Raw genomic sequence first — 20,076 nt, forward strand, 5'->3', positions numbered from 1 at the left:
AAGTACAGTGTAGATTACTCTTCTCAAGAAAGTAGATGATGGAATGGAAATTAAGAGAGTATATGCTAGACCCTGGGGGGAGGGCAAAGAACTGGGTGAGAAGATATTATTATGATGATTAAATATGATGGTGGTGATAAATGATGTTATTTGTTGTTTTGTTTATATTTTGACAGGGGTTGGATGAATCTCATGTACGTTTATATCCTAAAAGAAATGAATTTCAGACTTCAGATTCAGAGAATACTTGAAGGAGTGAATATTTGCAGTGGGAGGGTATGCAGTGTAGAACAGAGCTGGTGGGATTACCCATGTGAGGAGGATGGACCCCGACAGAAATAGAATGCCTTTGATTTGGGCAGATCAACTCCTTGATAGTGTGAGTTTGACTGGAATCCATCAGATTGTAATCAGGAAAAGGTACAGGATCCCCAGTGCCAAATCCAAGCTGAAACCAACTTGAAAAGGACTTAAGAAGGTTTCTTTCAGTTTGATTTTGTAACCATATGAAATTGCCATTTGTTGATCAAAAACTGTCGAATATCAGTTTTTATAGTTCAGCCTAACATAAAGTGCACTCCCGTTTGCTAGCCGCCAGAATGCAATATACCAGAAACAGAACGGATTTTAAAAGAGGGAATTTATTAACCTACAAGTTTATAGTTCAAGGCCATGAAAATGTCCCAATTAAAACAAGTCTATAAAAAGGTCCAAATTAAGACACCAGCAAGAGGTTACCTTCACTCAAGAATGGCTGATGAAGTTCACAGTTTCTCTCTCAGCTGGAAAGGCATATGACAAACATTGGCCATCTGCTAGCTTTCTCTCCAGGCTTCTTATTTTTTGAAGCTCCCTTGGGAGCATATTCCTTCTTCATCTCCAAAGGTCTCTGGCTGTATAGTCTCTCATGGTTTTCATGACTCTGAAGCTTTTTCCAAAATGTTTCCTCTTTTAAAGGATAGCAGTAATTTAATCAAGATCCACCTGGTATGGGTGGAGGCCCATCTCCCTCTAACCAAAGGTTAATACGTGCAATTGAGTAGTATGTCATATCTCTGTGGAGATAATCTAATCAAGTTTCCAACCTATAGTGCTGAATAGGGATTAAAAGAAATAGCTGCCTCTACAAGACGGATCAAGATTAAAACATGGCTTTTCTAGGGTACATAATCCTTTCAAAAGCACAAAGTAGAATGATTATACTTATCACTGTATCATCCTATGGAGAGGTTATGAAAATAATTTTTTAAAAGATACAATGAACCATTTGTAAGAAGTGTCCTATGCCAACACAAGCATGAGCTTGTAAATGTCCCCGATGTAATTGTTATCCTTTCAATATTGATTATATAATATGCTTTTTTGGGTAGTATCAGAAGACTGGAAATACTGGATATTAATGTGAGCTAGCCCTTACTGAGGGATACAGTCCAGGCACTCTTGTAAACCCTTTACATGAATTATCTCATTTACTCCTTTAAAGAACCCTGAAATTGTCCATTCATAATGGCCTGAAAATGCAGACATCTTAAATTCTTTGCTTTAGACTACACAGGTAGTAAGTAACTGGCAGCGCCAGGTGGAACTCTGTCCTGGATGGTATTCAGTTTCAATTGGTAAATTTCTAAATAAGTGACATAGTTCCTGCCTTCTGGAGCTCAGAGTCAAATAAGGAGGTTAGATATCCCATGCACCACTAGAAATCACAGCGATACCTGCTCAGGGGTGCTGGCTGTGAATATTGCTGGAATTCTGAAACAGGATTGCAGTCCTGCCTGGTGTGTAAGGGAATCTTCCTGCAGCAGGTAGCATGAAAGTTGATCCTTGACGGAAGGATGCTAGGAACTGCAGGAGTGGTGGGAGGCAAACAAAGGAACAGACATTTCTAAGCAAACCCTGTAATTCAGGAAATGCAGGGAGTATTCAGAAAATGATATGTGGTTGGAACCAAGAATATGATTAAATAAAGGTGGAGGAAGGGACTCAGAAGGCTTTACATGCCAATTAAAGGAGTTCAGGTCAAGCCTATACATGCTTTCTACTATGATAAGACCCATCTCTCTCTATGAAGGGAAGAATTGTCTTTGTAGGACTTTATCTGGCAGAGAAGACAATAAATTTTTTTAAAAAAGAGTTTGCATGTGTTTGCCTGTCTGTCTGTGTGTGTTTGTTGTAACCAAGAAAGACAACATTTCTTAACCTCTATCATTATGTTCTAAGGCCCTCCATCTAAATCTCAATGAAAGAATTGAGAAATGCCCTGTAAACAGATAGAGCTGGAGAGGATTCTTTATCTTAAGGCCTGGGAGAAGGGGATGACAATCCCATCTTGCACTTGCATTTGACCTGCCTGTCCTTTCTTCTTGATTACAGTGGAAGCCTGGCACTTACTGACTGGTTGATATGCAAAGACTTCTGTTTCAGTATTTTCCTTGTGCTGAGGAAGAGAGGATTTTGTTGTTTATTGCTTCTGCTGCTGTGGCTGCTGTTTCCTTTGGGTGGTAAAAGAGGAGAGGACATTTGGCATGGAAGGAGAACATGGAGTCTGGTGGCTGGAGATAGTTATGGCTGTGGTGAATCTTAGCATCCTTCCATCTGACCATTAAGACTGTTCTGCAGTGGTTTCTCTCCAGAGACTTCACTTCAAAAGGGGCACTTGTCTGAGAAGGCCTGGGGGGACATTATCCAAGTTAGGAAAGGTATTCAGTATTCACTCAGGGATATGCAAGTAGAATCAAATCATGCCTCTCAAAATCATCAATACAAAGTTTGAATTTTCCCTTGCTCCGTGTAATATCTTTTTTAAAAAATTAAGGATATTTGGATTACACCAAAAAAACCGACTGCACCCTGATTGCATTTCCTCTTATAATAGTGCTAGGACTACCCTCCATTCGTTTCCCTACTCCAATATACAAAATATTAAAGATGATTTTTCAAAATAAGCTTTCAAGATGACAGTATCTCATAAATGCTTCAAATGCTCCTCTGAACTTGGGCAAGTACCATGATTCATGGTTGTTTGCTTATTTGCAAATGGTGTTCTCTGGAACAATCCCTGTAATTGGTAAAATGCCAGCTAATGCGCATGGTGTTAGAAAAGAACAACAACAACAAATAAAACTGAGGGATTCTCCTTTGCACTTCTCTTTCAAAGCCTGAGTGTTTTGTAAGGACGTCAGTGTTCCTTATCATCAGTGTTTTCTTAAGAAAATGTTCATAATTTTGTCTCTGTTTCTGAAATACAAAACGTGTGAAACTCAAGTGCAGTTTCTTCATCACCGATAGCTTCTAATTAAGTCAAAGCCTTCAAGGTAAACAAATGGCTTATTTTATGTGGAAGAAAGGTTAAGTAATTGGTTCATTGTTTTTTTTTTGTAGATCTCAGACTAGTGTAATTTAGTAAATGCCTATATATATATATGCATAGGAAAAAAGTACCAGCCTATCTACTCTCACACAAGGGTATAGTGGCGCTCAGATTTAAATAATAGCTACGTTCCCTTTCAGAGAAAATAGGAGTCATAATTGAAAACCTGGGGAAACTTTAGCTCGGCTAACAAGGCATGCTGTTTCTGACAAATTGAAATGATGGGTAGCTAGATATGCATGAAATCAAAACAGCATACAAATGAACCCATCTATTTATGGCCATGTACATTTAGATGCATAGATATTAGAACCTAAGTGCTGTTACAGGTAAACACTCCATCCATTATTGCCTTTGTACCTTAGAAGAAGTATTGGTGCAAAATGAACAATGGAATCCATGGAATTCAGTGCTCTGATGAAAACTCACAATAGAAAGAGTGCCTAATCCGCAGGTAAACGGGTCTGACAGTTTGCTTAGCCCTAACAAGCTGTCAGTGTCTCTTTTCAATAGGATGTTCTTGGAAACAGAAAGGAAAACATTACCTGGCCTTTTGTGTGCCTTTGTTCTTATATAAATGGTTGTGGGTACCAGCATTTTGTTCAGAGAAACATTCACATGGAAACAATAGTTCCAACCAATACCTGCTTCTGCGAAGCAAAAGTGCATGTGCTATTCTGAAGAACTTCCAGGTGGCTAAATGCCACCACCTCATGCATTTGGGATTTTTTTTTTTTTAATGGAGCAAGACATCTCACCAGAGGCAAGGACATTGATTCTTATTGACCATTATAACTCCCTAGTTTTGTGATAGATCCTTCAGAGGAGGACTCAGTTCTTGGAAGATTCTATTCCTTTCAGCATTTTTCATTTCAATACTGTAAAGTCATAGAAGCAGGGAGTACATGACCTCTTAGAGGTTATGAAGTCTGGTGTCACACCCAGCATTGCTGATGCCTCTGTGACACCCCAATGGGTCATCCAGATTCACTAGCTTCTGGCCAACTTGCCAGAGCCCAAAACAGCAAATTCTCATCATGTGTAACAGCTTTGTTGTTAGAAAGATTGTTTTACATGCTGAGCTGTAGTGAATCTACTTGTAATTTTTGCACATTGTTTGCTGTTTTGCAGCACAGATCTATGCAAAATCTGCTCCAAAAGTGGATGTAATTTTTATATTCCTACAACCAGAAAGGACCTGAAGAGATTGTTTAGCCTTTCTATGTTCTTGGAAATTATCAGATATACCGCTCAAGGAAGTTTTATTAATTGAGCATCTACTATTTATCCAGCATTTAGTACAAGGGTTGGAATATACTGTTAAACAAGACAAAGTACTTGTGAGTTTATGTTCTTATGCACAAATACTTGACTGTTCTCTTTAGGAGAGTCACAAGAGTGGAAATCTTTTCTCCTTTATTTTATCTCTTTGTTTTTTTACCTGATATTTCTGTGTATCCAACTACATTCTCTTTGACTTCATTCGTGGACATTAGTCCTTTTTACAAGTCAACAAATAGGAATTTTGTATTTTTTTTTTGTAACCAATTTGGAAGCGCTCTCACTAAAAAAAATTAAGATATGGTGGTAATTCAGTTCTTAGCTTTCTTGTCCTTGAGCTGTCTTTAATTATACAACCTGTTTCTTGGGCAGTCTGTTTGCTTTTTCTTTTAATCACATTTCCAAATCAAAATACCCACATTCACTCACTCCCTAGAAATCTAAATCCATTCATCCAGAGGTCTCCTTGACAGTATCACAACATGGAAATACAGAAAACATATAAGCTTTCACATGGACCAAAACAGAGACAAACAAAAACGTTTTTCATCTTCAGTTCTCATTTCCCTATCTCAGTTGATTGTCAAAAATTCATGTTCGTGATTTCTTTCTTTTGCTCACCATTCCTACAGCTATTCTCTCATCAAATCTTATTACCTTCACCATTGAAAATATCTGGAATCATTACATTTATCTCTATATCCACTATTAAAACCTTTGTCCAAGCCTCATCTCTAGCTTGGTCTCTTACAGTCACCATCTCCTAAAAAGCCATCTCCTGACTCATCTCCTCACATCCACTTTGGCCCCTAACAATGCGTTCAATGCATTCGTCTCAACATAGAGAAGGAAGTTATCTTTTAGAGTTCAAATCAAATCATTTCTCTCCCAGTCCAGTTGGAAACAAGGTTCTTCCTGATCTAACTCCTGGCTTATTTTCTAATCCATTTCCTTCTGCTATTCCTTTTCCTACTCAACTCCTACCACTGCCCATTGTTCTGTTCTTCCCTTATAGCAACCTCATTTCACCCTAGATCTTTCCTCTGGAAGGACCTTTCCTTTGATCTTTGCATAGCTAGTTTCCTGTTATCATTCAGATCTCAGTTTAAATGTCCTGTCCTCACACAGAGCTTTCTTAAATTTTTCATACAAGGTAAAAATTCAGTCACTCTGTTGCATCATTTTTTAATGTCATCATGATACTTATTTTTAACTCATTTTGGTATCCATTTATTTGCATATTTTATTTGTCTCAAACTAGAATGTAAGTTCCGTTGAACCTTAGAGTTGCTTTTCTCATTCACTGCTGTATTTCTAGAATTGAGGCCACTGCCGGACCAGGCACATAGAAAGCATCAATAAATTTGAACGAATTTAATTTTATTTAAATTAATTAAAATAAAATTTTAGTTTAGTTTATTTGTGGTACTATCTTGCCACTACTTGGAGATCAACTGGAATTTTATTCCTGTCTCTGTGAGTATTGGCGATCCTACTGATTTCAGTTTCACCTGTGGACCTAATAAGGAATTCCCAATTCCTTTGTCTTGGCTTTTAATGAGCTATTGAACTGAGGAAGAGAAGGTGGATCCCTTGGGGATGCCATTCAATATATGACCTCAGAACATTTTAAATCCCATAGTCATCAGAAAGAGCAGCTCTCACAAAAGGCAGGCTTCCAGACCCAAATGACAGCATTTCAGATATACAAATGACTAAACTTTCTAAGGAAGTATTTTTCTTTAGTTTCTCTAAGGAGTTTTTTGTTTTGTTTTAATAGTTGCCTTGGTTTGAGATAATCATGTGTTGGAAACTACCAATCACAGAAGGTCACCCAAGTGACAAAAACCTGGGCTTCCATGTGGTACATTGACCATAAATGAAATTCTCAGATTCACTGCTCAACCCTGCTCTGGGGATTCTCCCCTTGCTCGCACTTATCATATGGACATTGGTCATTGTATTTGATGTCTTTCCCACCTGGATTTTGGCATTTCTCAATTTTTTTTAAAAAAGAAAAAATACCTAAAGAGGTATCTGCTGATACCATTCTTCCAGCTAGCCCATGATTCTGTTCCTTCCTTAAGATATCAGGTCAGTAACAGACCCTTGATCTTCCACCTTTCCATTTTGGGCTTAGCTTTACCTTGGAACCTCTGTCTTGGGGCTGGACGGCAGTGATGAGCCCACCTTGTCTACTCTGTGATGTCTTATCTTCATTGTTAAAGCAAAGACAATTGTCCCCTGCCCTGCCTAATCATGGCAGTGGTTTGAAGCCTGTTCCTTCTCTTGTAGCAGTACAGCTTTTTCCTGCTAGTGCTAATCACTGGTCTTCATTGATAAGGAAATTCTGAGAATAAGGCAAGTTAGGAGAACTTTAACTTGCTTTGTTTTTTGCCTAGCAAGACAAATGCCAACTTATTCAAGGTTACCAAAGCAAACAAACAAAAAATGTAAGATAACTTAGGTTTACTTACTTACTGGACTTACTTACGAGACAGAGTTACCTAGTTAGTAGTCTTGGCACACTCTGAAATGACTATGATAATTTTGGGAACAAAATGGGATACATACTGAGAAGGGTGAAGTCCATTCTCAATCATGCCATTGTGTTCACGCTTGAAATGAGAAACATTTCTAATAGATCTTAAAGCTTCCAAGAAAAGCAATTCAAATATGTCCACCTTTCTCTGGAACCAGTCTGGATGATTATTTAGGCTAACAGACTATTAAAAAGGCTTGATCAAGTCCTTTAAAGATAGAAGGATAATTTAGGAACCGATAAGAATTTTTTATGGCAACCTGTCTACTTTACATTTGTTGGCATAGACCCTAGTAACTACACTATGAATATAAAAGCTGTTGTCTGAAGTTTTTACTTTATCTTGGTAAAGAAATTGACTTTATTATTAGTTGTATTGATATATTGGAGAAAAGTGGATAATACTGGGACAGAGAGATTAAGAAAAACAAAGAGGTGTGTAGTGAATGCATTTAGTAGGTTGATGAGGAATGGGAAAGGGGCTCCACATCCAAATCATGAATAAAAAATGGTTGGACAGATTAGGAAAGAGCCCTTAAACATTCATTTTTTAAAATCATTTATTCATTAAACATTTATGTGTACTAACTGTATGCCAAGTATTCTACTAAATACTAAGAATACAAAAATGAGTGATATGGTCTTTGCTTTTTTAAAAATTCAGTTTAGTGGGAGAGGCAGATACAATTTAAAAAAATATATGTTGTATAATATAAGAAGTAATGTAATAAGAATATGTTTGATGTGTTAAGGAATCAGTCAGTGAAAAGGCATACATGATCCCTGAGCTCTCAGAGCTTACAACCTTAGATTGAGGGATTCAAGATCTATTAAGAAGTCAACACCCAGTACTATGATAGGAGAAGGGCTGGGTGTCCTAAAAGCATAGAAAAAGGGCCCTGTTGTAGTTTGCTAGCTGCTGGAATGCAACACACCAGAGACGGATTGGCTTTTAATAAAAAGGGATTTATTTTGTTAGTTCTTCAGAGGAAAGGCAGTTAACTTTCCACTGAGGTTCTTTCTTACGTGGAAGGCACAGGATGGTCTCTGCTAGTCTTCTCTCCAGGCCCCTGGGTTCCAACAACTTTCCCCGGGGTGACTTCTTTCTGCATCTCCAAAGGCCTAGGCTGAGCTGCAAGTGCTGAGATGAGGAATGCCGAGCTGCTTAGGCTGGGCTACTTTGCGCTCTCTCATTTAAGCACCAGCCAATTAAGTCAAACATCACTCATTGCAGCAGACACACCTCCTAGCCGACTGCAGATGTAATTAGCAACAGATGAGATTCACATACCATTGGCTTATGTCCACAGCAACAAGACTAGGTATGCTCACCTGGCCAAGTTGACAACTGAATCTAACTACCACAGGCCCCTTGTTCAGAGTTGTGGAGTCAGAGAAAGATTAAGAATTAGCTGGGCCAAGAAGGAACACAGGGGATGAACAACTAAAATTGTGTCTGTGAAGAAGGGACTATCAGGAGAAGCTTCCCAGAGAAGATGGTTTTTGGGTTATGACCTCTGGTTAATTCAAGTACAAATAAGTATTTGTTAACATACAAAGTAAGGAAGGAAGCAAGCACTCTGATGTGCTCAGGTCTCCTCCACTAGTTGCATTCTCTCTAAAATTGCAGGTGCTGTATCCACAAAGGGTCATTGGACAAAGAATGGAACAGTGTTGCTTAGAACATCTCAAACACTCAATGCCCATCCCTAAAAAACCATTAAAAGGCATCAGGAGGAGAAAACGATCCTAATATCCATTCTGAACAAATAGGAAGTTGCTTTTTTGAGGTCTGATATGAAAGAAACATGCATCCCACTGCACCCCCGGCATAGGGTATACCCTGCACTACTCAATTTATCTGTGTCAGAAACTCCAAGGGTTGAATTGATTGTGCTATAAATTGAACCTCGGGTTCCATTCTGAGTACTTGAAACGTGACACTCCATCCACTAAGCCCTTCTGCTTGGGTTGTTTTTCAATTCTAATATGTTGAAATAATTCTGAAGCTTTGTTGCTGTCTTTGCCTGGGCCAGGAAATCCAGTTTTGATCAAATCTTATAATAATGTGGGGGAGATGCTGAAGATTAATGCCTATTGATAATCCAAACCTCCAGAGAGTGAGATACAGAAGAGAATTTAATAACCTGAAAAATGGTTGCAAAGAGTATGTTTTTTCAGCTGTCTCTTTAATGTACTTGTTTCCAACCCAGGGTGAGTTTTGACGAGGGTCACTCCTGGGACAAGTATGGTTTCACTTCGGTTCCTCTCTTCGTCGACGGGGCTCTGGTGGAGGCAGGGGTGGAGACCCAAATAATGACGTGAGTACCTCTTTTTTGTGGTAGAAAGGGGCCAGATGCCTGGGTTTTCCTTCCACCAAGATCATGAATTTTCCCCGGTGAACCCTACACAGAGCATTTTGATGTCTGGGTCAGTTTCCTCATCTATAAAATGGAAATATTTATGTTGACACCCACCAACTCAAAAGGCTGCTGACAGCATTGGAGAGGCTAGATTTCGAGTTGAAAGATGAAGGTTCTTAAAGGAATTTAGAGTATTATAACAAATTTCCTTTTGTCTAAAACCCAAACAAACAGAAATCTTAAGCCTTCAAATGTGTTTCCTGTCTTCCCAAAGTCTGGTCGGGGGGAGGGGGAAAGATGGACAGAACAAAACAGCCAGCATATCAAAATCAGGGAATGATTTTAAAAGCAACTCCTACAGTGTGTGTGACATACATCTGTTGTTCCAGTTCAAATTTTTAATTTTCTGTAGGAATTTTTCCTTCAGCCCTTTACAATGAGCAGAGATGCTCAGGATATAGAACTGAAAGCTGCACAAAGCCCTAAAGTACTTTTTTTTTTTAATATTGAATTAAAACTATTTTGGTACTGCTTTATAAAAGTATATTAAAATGTGTTCATTTGTGTGTGTGTATGTGTGTGTACGTGTGCACATGTGTATGTAGGAAGGGTGGGGGTATGGTTAGGGTAACCCTCCACCAGCCTCCACTGCCCCCCACCTCCCTCACTTCCAATGGACCTGAACCCCTTACACCTTTAGTGTATGCTAGACAGAAGGGAGTCTGCTGGGCAAGAATGACAGGGGACTTGCTGTAGTGTGGGGCTGGCCCAGAAGGATTCCTAGGGTGTTTCTGTACTAGTTTGGGGAAGTGTGCGGTCTTTTGACTCTAGTGGAACCAGGGATTCATTTTACTTCTGTGTTTGTGAATCTCTTTATAGTTTGAATCATTCTTTTCCCAATATGAGATTTGTTCTAGTTTGCTAGCTGCTGCAATGCAACACACCAGAGACAGATTGGCTTTTAATAAAAGGGGATTTGTTCTGTTAGTTCTTCAGAGGCAAGGCAGCTAACTTTCAATTGAGATTCTTTCTTACATGGGAAGGCTCAGGTTGGTCTCTGCTGGCCTTCTCTCCAGGCCTCTGGGTTCCAACAACTTTCCCCAGGGTGATTCCTTTCTGCATCGCCAAAAGCCTGGGCTGAGCTGCAAGTGCTGAGATGAGGTATGCTGAGCTGCTTGGGCTGTCCTACATTTAACTCTCTCTTTTAAGCACCAGCCAATTAAGTCAAACATCATTCATTGCAGCAGGCACACCTCCTAGCCGACTGCAGATATAATGAGCAACCGATGAGGTCCACGTACCATTGGCTCATGCCCACAGCAACAGAGCTAGTTGCCTTCACCTGGCCAAGTTGACACCTGAATCCAACTACCACAAGATTGATGGACTTTGAGGCGGGGCAAATACCAGAGCAAATGACTAGTTCCTGTGCTTCATCTTCTACCCAGAGTGAGCAATTAAAAAATCCTTTTAAAGCCCCCTGGTCCCAGACTAGGCCACTTTGCCATGTCCCACCCCTCCACTTCCATCTTCACATCCAAAGGGTTGGCTAGCCCCGAGGATGACAGAAAGAACCCCGTCATGATGAAAAGTGGAACAGGAATTGGGAAAAACAAAACAAATGGACAAAAGCCTACTTCCAGGACTAGGTCACCCACATTATGATTCTGTTCCATCCTACAGCTCTGGCTTGCTGGTCTAGTGGATAGCCATGGTGGGCTCCCTTTGTTCATTTATAAAAATGAATCTCTTGGGCAGGCCGTGGTGGCTCAGCAGGCAGAGTTCTCACCGGCCAGGCCAGAGACCCAGGTTCAATTCCTGGTGCCTGCTCAGGCCAAAAAAGAAAAAAGAAAAAAGAATCTCTTTCTTCTGCTTCTTTCTAAAAGATTGACATATTTTTAAAAATCTTCCCTTTTTTAGAAAATTCAGCTGGAGCACTGCTAAGGGAAGGAGGCTAGAAAGGTCCCAATCTACAGAATTTATGTAGGGCCTACAGAAAGAGTCTATATGATCCCCATTGTCTTCACTTTTAAAAGATTAAAAAAAAATTCTGAGTGACTCCACAAGAGTATGTTTAGAATCACTTGGGACAAGTACAATTAGGAGTGATATTTTTAAAGAGTGATTTGAAATTCTCTCCTTTAATTCCAAATTGCTAGTGAAATATTTCGCCTAACTCCAAGGACTTGACTCTCGGATTTGAGCATCCGCTATGAGTTAGGCCCTGGATGGATCCCAGCACTCTGCAGTCATGAAATTGGAAGACATGATGTCCAAACCCAAGGGGTCTGTCACTTCAAGGAATATGTTGGTGACTGACCTCTTGAGATACAAACTTGTGTTACTATAGGACTTTTCTGGACAGTTCTGTTATAAAATGTCAGCAAGCATTTCCTACAGAATTCCATGCTCAAAAAGCAAGGCTTTGATTTTTTCATCCAGGAACTTCTTCCCATTCTCCTAAAATATAGACCAAAACAAATTCTCTCGCCATCTAAATTTCTAATTAAATAAAAATAAACTCTACTATTAAGCTTTCAAATAATTTTATTAATTAAGGTTTTACAAAATTGTAGGAAAGTTTCACTGCATAATCCATAGAGTATTTAAGATATAGGATATCGTTCATGCTTAGAGTATAAAAATTCAATGGTGGTTACACAGAAACAATACGTAGCATAAGTACAAGCCCTAGATGTTCAAAGACAGTGTTGCAAATATAAATTTTATTTCTAAAAAAATCACTTAGTAAATGTATATATAGAGATATATATGGTATATATATATATATAGATGCAAATGTATGTGAGTATACACACATATACATATACATATACAGAGAGAAACAGACTGACAGTGGACAGAGACACCAGTAAGACCTGGGATCCTAGAAAGACCTCTGTGAAGCTGTTCTACGATATTAGAAAATATTTTGGTGGTACCGCCTATGTGCCAGATACTCTTCTAGAGGAATCAATCAAACCCCTGCCCTCATTTAGTTTGCCTACTATATTTTAAATAAATATGCTAAACAAATGACCGTGCCGTGCTACCCAGATGACTCTGCGAAAAGATTCAGAAATAGCTCATGAATTCCAGGAAGGCAATGAACTACCAGGCATGCCGCCATCTTTCTGATGAGAATCTCTGGCCCTATGCTGACTTTTCCATATTATGTTTACATCCTTCACTTAATCACTAGATATAAAAAGAGAAGCTGCTTCTTTTCTAGGACTTCCTCCAGTGTCGCCATCAAAGAGTTTAAGTATTGAGTTCTAAATTCTGTTAGGCAGAAGTCCACATTCAAGCGAGTTGTGTACTTTTATTCCTGGGGTAAATGCAAGCCAGACGTGGCTGCTTATCACATCCAGATCTGACATGGCCGTTGAATCTTGGGCATAATCCTAAAGTCAGCCCTTCCCTTTTTTTGTATCAAAGAGACTAGCTGGTCCTTCTGTTGTGCTGTCTTTCCCCTCATCTCATTACCTGATTTAACCACATTCCCTTGTATGAAACCTATCAGAGCTCACGGCATGTTTGACCAGGGTGTTATTTTGTATAATGCGACATACACACAATTCTCTGCATTACCTGGTATTCCCTGGGAAGTTTAAGGCCACAGTTTAAATTCTCACCTTAAATGAGAATGCACTTTTTATCAGAATCAGATAGACTTTAGCAGGTCACATGGATATGAAGCATACTGACCTCAGGACAAAACCATTGGCTGATGGGACGAGATAGCACTCCTATTTTCCTTTCCTTCTTTCTAAAGCTCCAAAGAACTTGACAGAGGTTCCATCCCTCTTCTATCTTGCTTGTTGGGACACTTTAAAAACTAGCAAGTAGAAGAGGAACTGGGACAATGCAAAATTATTTTCTTATAGTGGATCTGGAACAGAAAAGGTATTTGCCCTTTCATAAATTTGAGTTTGGAAGCATTTGTCAGATCAAATATAAAAAATTTAGACTCCCAGGGCAGGCCACGGTGGCTCAGCAGGCAAGAATGCTTGCCTACCATGCCAGAGGACCCGGGTTTGATTCCTGGTGCCTGCCCATGTAATAAAAAAAAAAAAATTCAGACTTCCTGTTATATATATTTTTATTTTTATTATATTCAGAGTTTGTCTAGTACAAAAATAGTACATGTTTTTTTGGGGCTCTTCAGATAGCTAGAAAGGAGAACCCAGGAATGGTTGCCGAATGGCAGTTTCTGTCTCTGCCCTGGACTTGAAAAGGACAAATCTCAAGATGGGCAGACACATACTCATACACATACACAATTCTGAGTTCTCATAAGGGAGAGTTTTTATGTGTCTTGTTCTTCATATACCTTGCATTTACCAGGGTTTTTTAGCACTGAGGATGTAACTGTATATATGTTTTGAATGAATGAATGATTAAATGGATGACCATGTGAGTGAATTAATGAGGCAATCTCATGGACCCCTAGAATGATTGTCCGTGTTGTGATTGTTGTGGCTTCTCTGGCCCATGGCTTCAGTATTTTAGGCAGCTGATTATAGGTCCCCAGAGATTCAGAAGTGCTGTGATCAGAGCCCAGTGGTTGGTTGCAGTTTGGGGGGGGGTGTGGGGGTGGGTAGGGGCCAGAGCAGGCTGCGTCCCTGTACTAAAGGTATGTGTATGGGGGGTGGGAGTGTAGGGAGGTGGGATGCCAAATGGGTGCAGAAAGGGCAGTCAGATAGTAAGGACCCTATTGGGAAAGATTTTTTTTTTTTTAATTTCCTTTACCTTCCACAAGAATCTGTCTAGTTTCTACTTTTTCAAGAGGCCAAAGCTGGGGGGAATGAGGACTCTTCTAGCACTGCAGTCCCTACCGCATGGGAGAGACAGTTCCCAGCTTAGAGGCATGGGATTTCTTTGCTTATATTGGTCTTTTCAAATGTTATTATTTCAACATCTCCCTGGTAACCTTGACAGGAAGCATCTAGTCTAGCCTAGTTCACAATGAAATGTGACTGTTATTATTACCTAAAGCCAAGGACAGGCCTGGATGATTGACAAGCTGGAGGGCCTATCACAACGCAGGCAGCAGCTTTCCTGTTAATGAGACACCTGAGTCAATTAAACCACTGGGGTCTCTTTGAGCCACTATTTCTTGAAAGGTTGTTTGCCCCAAATTAGCACTTTAAGTTGAGCTGTTTTGCTTGGCTCAGCTGTGGAATCAGAGGGAAAAACACTGTCTTCCTGCATCCTCAAAGTTACGTGTAAAATTCTATCTTGATATGAAACGTTTGAACCAACTGGCTGGTGTATCAGCTGATATTTCACAAGGGCCGGGGAGAACATGGCAGCAACCCAGAAAAAAAAAAAAAAAAAAAAGAAATACCAGAGGGAAACATAGCTTCCCTGGAAGAAAAGAGATATTTCTTACCTGGAGTGAACAGCAAAACACCCTAAGGATCGTTCCATTTGAATCCTCTTGCTGGGAGAATTGAGCAGAAAACTGAATGGCCTTCTTGTGTCTAAACATCTTACTTGGTGCCAGGCATTGCTTTGAGCACTTTCTCAAACTTGATCTCATTTAAATCTCCCAATAGGTATCCGAACTTCAGATTTTAGGCTCTGAGCTGAGAATTGAGAGAAGGTTCTAGAATTCTCCAGGGTTTGTTCATTAAAGGACCGCAGCTTGTGGAAAAAGAGGGGCGGGATGTTAGTTTTCCACTGTGGGTGGATGCATGCCCACTCTGCTGCCTGACCCGAAGTCACAGCAGTCCCATTCCTGAATTTCAGTTCACAATCTGTTTGAGGAAACACAACAAACACGTGAATCACTTAGGGGACAATTAAATGATAAGGTGTGGGACAAACTGTAACTGACATTGATTTCAAGAAAATAGAGAAAGAGAGAGGAGCTACAGAAGGCTTAATGTTTAAATGTAGAGGCAAATGGGGGAACAGAATGTGGATGCCTTTTACAAAAGGGAGAAAGAAAGGCAGAAAGGACTGGATATGCCTTTAGCAAATTGGCTAGGGACAGCTGGCTTGTCGACTCCCTGTATAAATCCAATTCTAATTGGCATAAATCTCTGATCCATTGTTCCTCCAGCAGAACTAATAGCCAAAGTGAAGGGGATAGATAACATTTTGCCTAGAAAATTATGTAAACCCTAAAGCTGCAGAGGTTAGGAAAAAAAAAAAAAAAAAAAGACCCACCTTCTTTCCACTTAAAAGACTGTGACCAAATGCTTAGCAGGGAACACATTTTTAAATACAGCCTTAGCAAAACATGGGGGCCCAGTCCTGGGCTTAAATGCATTGTTTAGCCTCTAGTAACTGCATCCGATAAAGTTGTTGGAAATGAACCAGTGCTGCTTCCATTGATCTGTTTTTCAATTCTTTGTTGTTTGCTGGAAGGGCCTGATTTTACTTTGCCCAAAGTAAGTCATTCGAGTAATCGGCAAATCCAGTGGAACTCCCCAGTCACCGCCTCTCAGTCTGACTGCTTGATTTATGTCCTCCAGCTTGATGCTGAGGTGAGCCATCAATTCAGAGTCTCACTCTCATTTGCGCCAAGGAACACCAAAGCAGAATACCTGCTTGCTTAGGGGCTTGTAGGTGGTTCCAGGTTGCACTGGGAGCCAGCAACAGCCTGGAAGGAAAATATCTTGACTTAGAGAGTTGCCGTATGGGCTCAGGAGGGAGGATAGAGGCTGAGTGTAGGGGTTTGGGAAGTCCATCCTGCCTGGGCAGCACCCACCTGACACATGTGTGTGACATTAGACACCTGACTTCACGTCCTTCTGAGATCCAGCTTCCTCGCCTGGCTGTGAGGATTAAGTGCAAGCCTCATGATTCTTACAGCAGGACACAAGAGATGTTTGTACCTCCATTAGAGGGTGGGTCTTCTGAAGGGAAGAGCTTTGGTCAACCAGAGCAGAGGTCAGAAAACTTTTTTTTTCTGTGAAAGGCCACACAGTAAAGAATTTAGGCCTGTGGGCCACACAGCCTCTGTTACCACTTCTCAGCAACTTCATTCTAGTGTGAGAGCCAGGGACCCGGTATAAATGTACGGGCATGGGTGTATTGCCTCAAAACTTCATTTGTGGACACTCAGATTTTAATTTCGTGCAATTTTCACATCACAACGTATTATCCTTCATTTGCCTTTTCCCCAAGCCATTTAAAATGTAAGAACCATTCTTAGTTTGTGGATCAACCAAAAGGAGGGGTGGGCCAGATTTGGCCCAAGCGTGTAGCTCACCAGCTCTGACTTCAGTTCACACAGGGCTTGATCCATTATTGCTCCCTTACAAGTTTATCATTTGAAATTTTTACATGATATCTCCACAACTCTACCCATAAACTAGTTAAATACCTCAATCAGGTACTGAAAAAGCTTGGCGTCTCCTCTTTTCTTGTCTAAACCCCACCTGTGTCATCTTGCCTCGTTTAGGAGGCCCCGCTCAGCTTCTCCTTTCTTTGAATTCATTTCATAAGCCACAAGGTTTGGCTCAGAGATATTTAGTTCGGTAGGTACCTTTTTTTAATGGAACCACTGTTTGCAAAATCAGAGACATCTGGCATCATTGAACTCAAATGCCTTTATCCCAGCGATCTGTTAGGGCTGCCTGGAAGCTGTCTGCTTTCAGTAGCGGGCGCTGTTTGCCATCACCCCCTCCCACATGATTCACACATATCCTCTTCTGCTACTTTGCTTCGCTGGTGGGTCATTACAATTATTCTCTTGGCTCCTGTAAGATTTTGTATTTACTATTTAGATCCTGTATCCACAATCCCGTATCTGTATTGTTTTCTTACAGTGTTTTGGGAAAAAATTTTAAAAATACACAAGAGTACCAAATAATGTCACAAGCACCTGTGTCTCATCACCCAGAACTAATACATATTAACATGTTATTAACTTTGCTTCAGATTTGTAAAAACGTGTACAAAACTTCCCAGATAGAGTTGATCGTCTCGTTATTGCCCTTCCCAGCTCTGTTCCCCTTATTCTCTCTACCCACCCAATGACTGCCATAAACTTGGTGTGTACCTGTCTGGTACGTGGGTTGGTAATGTTGGTACATGTTAAGTTACCTATAGAAAGTATGTGGTATTGCTATATGTGTTATTAAAATTTCTAATTTATATAAATGCTATTGTTCTGCCACGTGCTTCTCTCATGCAGTGTTATCTCTCTCAGGACATATTCATCTGGCACGGGCACTTTTAATGCTGAATGGCATTCTATCACGATACGCATATGCACAATTTATGTCACCGTTTTCCTACGGATGAGCTTTTAAGTTGCTTTTATTTTATTTTGCACCATTACAAGCAGTATTGCCTTTTTTTTTTTTTCTTGTATATGCCTCCAGGTGTGTACATGGGAGTTCTCCAGGTTACATACCTAGGCGTGGAGTTGCCGGGTGATTATTGCCTGGCATTGTTGCCCTTTTCCTTGTACTCTTTTCTCGTTGTTTTGCATGTTGGTCATCTCTGCAATTAGACTGGGAAGTCTTTTCTAGTCTGTAAGATTTGTGAGGTTTACAGCTACATTTGTTTCCTGTGCTTGCTATAACAAAATGCTGCGAATTTAGTGGCTTCAAACAACAGAAATTTACTCTCTCACAGTTTTGGAAGCCAGATCTGAAATCAAGCTATTGGCAGAGCTGTACTCATCTGGGGACTCTCCTTGTCCCTTCCAGCGCCTGGTGGCCCACCTGGGCATTCCTGGGCTGGTGAGCACATCGCTCGAAGGTCTGCCTCATCTTCACATCACCTTCACTGTGTTTGTATCGAACCTCCCTTTACAGCCGTATTGTAAGATACGTGCAGTGGCATCTAGGGCCCACCCAGCTAACCCTCGGCCTCTCACCATCCTTGACTTTATGGCATCTTTACCGTATTGGGCAATACGCACAGGTTCCCGAGAGTAGAACATAGACATATCTTTCGGGGGACCACATTCGACCGACTACGGAAATCATACTTATTCATCACCCCTCACAACATGTCGCATGGGCTTTATGCATAATTGGTGCTCAGCTGATATATGGTGAGTGAATAGTGCTGCGGAAATGGACCGTAAACTATTTAAGGGCAAGGGCTGATTTTATACTTTTTCTGACTCCTTCTATTTCTTGGCTCAGGATTTGACAGGCAGTCGGTGACTGAGAAATATAATGACATAGGAAGAGAGGTGTCCTGTTTTCCCCCGTCCTCTCCTATAGCTCTTTATTCCACATCTTTCTTTCTTAAATCCCTCCTTGACTATCGTCTCCCTCTTGTCCTTTTTTATGTTCTCCTTCATTACTGGACCCCTGACTCATCTTTTACAGGTTCACAGACCACATTTTCTGACCTGCTAGTTATGGGGACGTTACACTTTCAAACCTGTTAAAGGAGTATTTCTAGTTTTGAGGAAAGAATCAAAGTTACTTGGGCAAAGAATGATTTTTTTTTAATTCATTAAAAATACCCACTTTCTTTCTTTGTCCTCTTCAGTTCCAATGCCTTTTGTCTCTTTATCAAGTCTCCCTCCTCCCCATACTTACTTTCAAGCCTTGTAATCCATGCTTCTTTCCGCCATTTCACTGATCATTGTAAATCATTGTATCATTTAACACAGGTTCCCTTTACAAGATTCCTTGCTGTTGATCCCTTACCTCTCTCTCTTAAGGTCTAGTTCATGTCTTGCTTTTGCTCAGTCACCCTAATGGGCGAACAGTCAGGTGGTATGTGTGCACGCTGGTGGCAAAGGATGCAGCCTGAATCTCTGTAAAGCAACACCTGCTGGCCACTGATGGCCCACCTTCCCAGAACACTGCTCTTCCTGCTTGGGTTTGAAATCAGTGCTTGGCAGCTTCCTCCGTGGAAGCAGGGAGGAGGGAGGAGCCAAGAGGAGGCTTGGGGAGCCTGCACCTTTCAGAGAGAACTGGGCTCCTATGGGAACTTTTTAAGAAGGACTTCAGAATACACATGCATCAAGTTGTTATTACAAGAACACGTATTTCTTTATTCAACAGTATGTGTGTATAGAGTGCCACTCTAAGGTAGGCACTGATCTAGGAGCTGGGACTAAGGCATACGGGAGATGGTCAAGGTCTCTGCTATCAAGAAATTTATGCTCTAAAGGTCTCTTCACACCCTGGAGAGGAAAGATCAGTTTAGTATGAGGGTTATTTCAGCTCTAGTGTTCATGGGATCCTTTCTGTAGTCCCATTCTGAGCTATAATTGTAGTGGTAGTGCTGTCAGTGGTGTGAATAGGTGTATGTGAGGCCTGTTGGGGAGGTGGAGATAGCCACAGATCTCAGGTTCCTTCTCACTTTCAAAGACTGTAACCGCCCCCTGTGGTTTCTGATTATTGCTTATCTCCTCCTCTGAGATAGACTGACACTGCCAATGAATGGAGGGGAGTATCACAAAGTATTAAAAGTGGTTATGTCTAATAGGGATTTTGTTTTGTTACCTATAGATTTCTATAGTTTTCAAATTTCCTATAATGAGAATGCATAATTTTTGTAATACTTATTATTGTTTTAGAGAAATAACA

The 20,076-nt window shown here is 40.5% G+C and overlaps 1 protein-coding gene across 3 annotated transcripts in view; it reads left to right on the forward strand.

The window, feature by feature from the left end:
• SORCS3 (sortilin related VPS10 domain containing receptor 3) overlaps window positions 1-20,076 on the forward strand; it is a 603,968-nt gene that overhangs the window by 524,287 nt on the left and 59,605 nt on the right. For all 3 annotated transcript variants that reach the window (XM_077125964.1, XM_077125965.1, XM_077125966.1), the window contains exon 14: window positions 9,407-9,514. In XM_077125964.1, coding sequence (XP_076982079.1) covers window positions 9,407-9,514 — 108 coding nt within the window. The remainder of the gene's footprint in view (window positions 1-9,406; window positions 9,515-20,076) is intronic.

Source organism: Tamandua tetradactyla, chromosome 13 (assembly GCF_023851605.1).
Source record: "Tamandua tetradactyla isolate mTamTet1 chromosome 13, mTamTet1.pri, whole genome shotgun sequence".
NCBI lineage: Eukaryota > Metazoa > Chordata > Mammalia > Pilosa > Myrmecophagidae > Tamandua > Tamandua tetradactyla.